General features: G+C 40.0%; 1 protein-coding gene across 3 annotated transcripts; it reads right to left on the bottom strand.

Moving 5' to 3' along the window:
• Positions 1-553: 553 nt before the first annotated feature.
• LOC112256728 (ADP-ribosylation factor 6) lies at positions 554-3,521 on the bottom strand. 3 transcript variants are annotated; one of them, XM_024430183.2, is made up of 2 exons: positions 3,506-3,521; positions 554-2,727 (listed from the first exon to the last, which is right to left on the bottom strand). In XM_024430183.2, exon 2 carries the CDS (start codon positions 2,143-2,145, stop codon positions 1,615-1,617), a length of 531 nt encoding a protein of 176 aa, XP_024285951.1. In that variant the 5' UTR covers positions 2,146-2,727; positions 3,506-3,521; the 3' UTR covers positions 554-1,614. The 3 variants fall into 3 exon arrangements, with proteins under 3 accessions (XP_024285951.1, XP_024285949.1, XP_024285950.1); XM_024430181.2 differs by lacking the exon at positions 3,506-3,521 and adding an exon at positions 3,077-3,200 and having other exon boundaries at positions 554-2,866; XM_024430182.2 differs by lacking the exon at positions 3,506-3,521 and adding an exon at positions 3,077-3,198.
• Between the last annotated feature and the right edge of the window lie 2,834 nt (positions 3,522-6,355).

Here is a 6,355-nt window from a genome sequence, read left to right as displayed (position 1 = left end):
GCAGCCAGTCAGTCACCCAAACCTCAATGGAGGCTAGTCATGTGGCTCTGTAGTTATTCCGCTGAGACCAGTTGGACTTCCTGTTTTTGTTTTTTTACATGGGGTAAAAGGAAAAACATATTTCCAAATGGTGACAGAGTGACAATACAGGCTTTTTTATTTTGGTGGACAGCTATATAAACTGCCCAGGAAAGTTTCAATGCAACACTTCACCAAGACATTGTGTTCTTCACATAACAGAATAATGACTCATTAGGCCTACTTATTTGAATGAAATGCTGTAAAAGTTTGTGTTGGATATTGAACATCTGCATTCTGCAGCACATCAAGTGCAAGCTCTGCAAAACATTCCTCAAAGGGGGAGGGTTGTGTTCACATCAATCAAATCATTTTCACAGTGCAAAGGTGGTCAACTATTAGCAAAGACCAATTACAATCTTGTCTCTAGCATTCTTTATGATGGATTTTGAGTCCTAAGGAAGATGTGTAATATGAGAACTGTGTTCCTTTAACCACTTTTGGGAAAGTTCAGGTTATGATCAAAACAAGAAAATTAGGCATTTAAAATTACTTTATTATTTATTAGACATTACAATGACATTGTTCTGTACATGGTTCTCCAAGTCAACATGATTAAGAAAGCTTAACCAAAAGATGACTTATTTCACCAGGGAGCTGTTCTCTCCCATTGAATGACAAGGTCCACTTTGCTGTAGGGTTACTGTACTTCTGTACTCATGCTGCAGATTTAGTCAAGTGATAAGTCTCGTATCCTGAGACATATTAATGGTAGTAGGTTGAGATCTCAGAGCTGAATGATATTCCTTTGGAATATTGAGTCAATTGGCTACATAACCATCAATGTTAGGCTACCCATTAACAAAACCTGCATTCTAAAAAGCATGTTTGAGTTACCAGAAGCCTGTTTCAGTTTTATGCTTGAGCACAATTTGGGATAAATCACAATATAGCCCACTGAAGGGAATCACTTGTGCAAATGTGTTCCAGATGGTTAGTCCAAGCACTACACAATGTGTTTTCAGACATAATTGTCACAATGTCCAGAATACTGAAAATGAAATGTAAGACATGGGATACCTCAATTTGCTACTGGGTTTCTGTATTAAAACATGTTTAATATAAAAAGGTGTTGTAGCTAGTTGTCCAGAACAAGCTTGACTAAACAGACTTTAGTTCTGAAAGGAAAAACTAGGAAACAAGACACTTGTTACTCAATCAATCCAAGTGTGTCTTAAAAGCATAACCAAGCCTTAGCCCAAATGAAAATATTAAAATCCAGCTCCATTAGAAAATCTATTAAAAATGGGGTAAAGAATAGGCAAAGGCGGTAAACTCTAGTTTTGAATTGTGAACCCATTTAATTGTGTATTCATCAAGCCACAAAAAATAATGTGACATAAGCTTGCTACAGAGTAGAGGCAACCTATAAACCAGCAAACCCAGTTTATAAAGATAAATTAGCTATAGGATCATAGTAATCAAATAAATGGATAAATCAAAACTTATTTATTGTATTCATTTTAGAAGTTAAGTTATTTAACTTCAAAGTAAAAAAAAATAAAAAGTATTCTAAAAATAGTCATCACTCAAGCATTAAGATTTGTAATTTGATGTTAGCCATGTCAACCCCTCATATAGTCCGTCTCCCGTGGTCGCACAGGAGGGCTGAACATACCAATTCCTATCTCTGATGCGGGTCAATCCTAGTTTCTCTTGGATTTCATGTGGCTTCATGGCATCTGGCAGGTCCTGCTTATTGGCAAAAATCAAGATGATGGCGTCCCTCATTTCACGGTCATTAATGATGCGATGGAGTTCCTGCCTCGCCTCATCGATGCGATCTCTGTCTGCACAATCCACAACAAAGATTAACCCTTGAGTGCCCGTATAGTAGTGTCGCCACAGGGGACGGATCTTATCTTGGCCTCCAACATCCCATACATTGAATTTTACGTTTTTGTAGGTGACAGTCTCAACATTGAAACCAACAGTGGGAATTGTGGTGACTGACTGTCCAAGTTTCAGTTTGTAAAGGATGGTGGTCTTTCCAGCAGCATCAAGTCCAAGCATCAATATTCTCATCTCCTTGTTGCCAAAGATTTTTGAAAGCATTTTCCCCATCATGAAAACAGTGCATAAATATTCCTTGTCAAATTAAAAAACTGGTTGGGTTCTTCAGTACGTCCCGTATTACTTCCTTAATGTCAACACCATGCAGCTTTCAACTTGATTTATTTGCTTAATCAGGCGTAACCCTGCAACTAACCATCAATGGACATGGTGTGAAATATGAAGCTCACCCTGAGCAGTCAGGATCAAATCAATGCTTAACGAATGTGTCGGTCTGTCAAATAAACTGGCAACAATAAGCTTATTCCTGGTGACAAATCAGTAACTATGAGGATTGCTGCTAATAACTTACTGCTCAGAGTTTGAGGCATCCAAGTTCAAATGTGTACCCAAAGGTTTGGAAAGTAAATTGTATGACAAGCCGTATACTTCTTAATTTTAGCGGTCACAAAATGTTAATATTATCGATTTCTTATTCCTATCGATTTCTATTAAATTTCGGGTCAGAGGGGCGGGGGCTGTTGATAGACCAAGGAAATCGAATAGGCCCTCCAAAAACACTGCGGTACTCTGGACTTCCTCTTGGTGAGTGTGTTTCGAGGTCCCCCTCCTCGCCCTTGTTTCGATCAGCACCACCTGAGGAGAAAGGCAATTGTCTGCAACTATTCCATCAAACGTCGCACTGGGCTACCCACTCGTTCGTAGGAGCCCGTGATCCTAAAGTCCCGGTGACTAAGGTCATTGATTTAATCCAAAAATACCCCCTCTTGTCCCCCTGAAACAGAAAAGGTTTGGGATGAGTGTCAGAAAACTCAATTTAGCAAGGTGACGGCTGCTAGCTAACGTCAGCTAAATGCTAACTTCTAGCTTGCTAGCTACTTCACGCTGCATTGTGGATAGGTCAACGAAATTGAAAATTCAGACGTTAGTATGTACCCTTTATAATATTTTACACAAATCTCAAAATAAATAAAAAATATATTACCTTCTGTTTCCCCCCTCCTCTCTCAGTAATTTCCAACCTGCTTTCGTTTCTCTCCTTTTCAGTCGAGATGAAATGCTACTACCAAAGATTATTATAGCAAACCCAAGATAGACCAGAGCCTGTCGTTTCCAATGGGAGCAAATTAATAGTGGGCAGGACAAGCAAGAGGTGGGCAGAGCCAAGCACAAGCTAGTTAGATACTATTGGTGCATTCTATCATTTATTTGCATATTTCAGTTAAGGAACGCCTACTCTGTGAAGTGCGCTTGTGCAATAACTCAATTCGCCCTTGCACTCCTTCTAAACAACGCAATTTTTTAAAACTTTGGCAAAGGGTAAAGTCTATAAAACGCAGTCCACTCTGTTTGTTACAGATTATAGTTTGGGAAACGGTATCAAGATCAAATGTTTCATTGATGAGAAAATTACCTTAATAATGACCTCTGTCGGCCAAAATCTGTCTCGCTCCATCTTCTCCGACTTTCGGGCTACTGGACTTCCGTTCATCACCATATTTGGTAGTAAGTGGAATCGGGCTTCACATTTATACGTCTGGTGAAATATCTGTCTCATTGTTCTGTCTGTGCTTACAACTCTGATCTACCGGAAAGGTGTGGACTACATCACCCGCCACTTCCTCTGGCTCAATTCAGTTGGTTTGCGCACGCTGTGTTCAGAGGAGCCATTTCTGCTCCCCGGATTACTCTGACATCACAAGCATTGTCAAAAATGCTTGATTAAAAGTAAAGGCATGGTGTGAATGTACTAAAAATCATGGCCATTAATTAAAGAACGAAATTGCATGAGTAACAATATGTATTTGAAAATTAAAATACTACACGTGGTATGCTTAACAAACATATATATTTAAATGTAGGCTTCCTATGTCTTTCCTTAACATTTTTTTTTGTGTAGACTAGGTTACTGTATGAATACTGTCCTCGATGCAAAGTGTAATATCACCACCTTGTGGCATACATCAGCGTTGTCTTTCATTTTACTGAAATCATTTACCAACGATGCAGGAGATCGGTAGCCAGATGCCCCAATCAAGTTCGTAGTGGTGGTAGGTGGACTAATATCTATCAGTTTTGTTCGGCTGTTTGAACCGCTCTGTGGACGCATGTGAGAGGGATACTCTCTGTTCTGATACTTGCTGGAGTTATGACCTGTGGGCTGGTTAAAATGAAATTGTGTTTGTCACATGCGCCTAATACCTTACGGTGAAATGCTTAATTACAAGCCCCCTCTTTGCAGTTGCAGTTCAAGAAATAGAGTTAAGAAAATATTTACTAAATTAACTAAAGTTAATTTTATTTGTATTTTTTATAAAGTAACACAATAAAATATCATAACAATAACGAGGCTATATACATGGGGTACCGGTACCAAGTCAATGTGCGGGGGTACAGGTTAGTCGAGGTAATGAAAATAGTCCAGGTGGCCATTTGCTGAATTTTTCAGCAGTCTCATTACTTGGGGGTGGAAACTGTTAAGGGGCCTTTTGGTCCTAGACTTGGCTCTCCTGTCCCGCTTGCCGTGCAGTTAAGGCCATTGGTTGAGGCCGTTGGTGTCTGGATGACTTGTAGATGACAAAGATCATGTGTTGCCATTTCCTGAAGGGTTCCATCATCTGGATGATAGCCATGTGTCTGTGTCTTATATCTGCAAACGTCAAGGTTTCCCAAGTAGCATACCATGTTAGTCTCAGTACCGGCACAGTGGTCCAAGGCCAATCTCATGCCGAGTTGAGGTTCCTTTGTGTTACTCCTCCCATCCACAGATGTGGTCATCTGGGCCCTGGTGCTCCCTGTTCTCTGTCTGTGCATCATTGAGGGCAGGAAGAATGGAGCTGCAGGGAGTCTTTGCTCTGGAACTCTGGGACGAGGGACAGCAGCCAGGCCTCTGTTTCCCCAATGCCCTTTAGTACTGTCTCTGCTGCTGCTCGATCCCCCTCATACAGTACCTATGTGCCAACTCCAGGCTACGGAGCAGGCCCTTATGCTGCTGGACTTGGTACCTGTGTAGTCCATGCTTCGTGGCAGTCAGTGGCTTCTGCATTTAGTTGTCGGTGGCTTCTGTGTATCACCTTATGGAGGAAGGAAAAGCATAACAATGGAAGTTCAATAATTAGCTATACCAGTATAGTAACTGTGTATTTCCTGTGGTAGAACCATTGTATTAACATGTGACAATTGCATTGTATTTGCATAGCAATGGAGTTGAGCATTTCTTTTTATATTATTACACAAGGTGAGAAAGGACAGTTGTGTAATAACAAAGATCTTCATCAATACATCTTTCTCATTTAAAGGAATGTAAAATCATACTATGAATAGATACAATACATAGACCTCATAAATTATCCTTTTGATTCATCAAAGGTTATTTCACAGTAAGTCAAATAAATGGCACTCGCTTGAGAATTAAATCAGCATCCCTTTGATTAATTTAATGAGTCACATACAGTGCCTTGCGAAAGTATTCGGCCCCCTTGATCTTTGCGACCTTTTGCCACATTTCAGGCTTCAAACAGAAAGATATAAAATTGTATTTTTTTGTGAAGAATCAACAACAAGTGGGACACAATCATGAAGTGGAATGACATTTATTGGATATTTCAAACTTTTTTAACAAATCAAAAACTGAAAAATTGGGCGTGCAAAATTATTCAGCCCCTTTACTTTCAGTGCAGCAAACTCTCTCCAGAAGTTCAGTGAGGATCTCTGAATGATCCAATGTTGACCTAAATGACTAATGATGATAAATACAATCCACCTGTGTGTATTCAAGTCCCCGTATAAATGCACCTGCACTGTGATTGTCTCAGAGGTCCGTTAAAAGCGCAGAGAGCATCATGAAGAACAAGGAACACACCAGGCAGGTCCGAGATACTGTTGTGAAGAAGTTTAAAGCTGGATTTGGATACAAAAAGATTTCCCAAGCTTTAAACATCCCAAGGAGCACTGTGCAAGCGATAATATTGAAATGGAAGGAGTATCAGACCACTGCAAATCTACCAAGACCTGGCCGTCCCTCTAAACTTTCAGCTCATACAAGGAGAAGACTGATAAGAGATGCAGCCAAGAGGCCCATAATCACTCTGGATGAACTGCAGAGATCTACAGCTGAGGTGGGAAACTCTGTCCATAGGACAACAATCAGTCGTATATTGCACAAATCTGGCCTTTATGGAAGAAGAAAGCCATTTCTTAGTGGCAAGAAGAAAGCCATTTCTTAAAGATATCCATAAAAAGTGTTGTTTAAAGTTTGCCACAA

This window comes from Oncorhynchus tshawytscha, linkage group LG08 (genome assembly GCF_018296145.1).
Source record: "Oncorhynchus tshawytscha isolate Ot180627B linkage group LG08, Otsh_v2.0, whole genome shotgun sequence".
Taxonomy (NCBI): domain Eukaryota; kingdom Metazoa; phylum Chordata; class Actinopteri; order Salmoniformes; family Salmonidae; genus Oncorhynchus; species Oncorhynchus tshawytscha.
The sequence above is the reverse complement of the archived record's forward strand: the minus strand, read 5'-3'. Positions and strand labels throughout refer to the sequence as shown.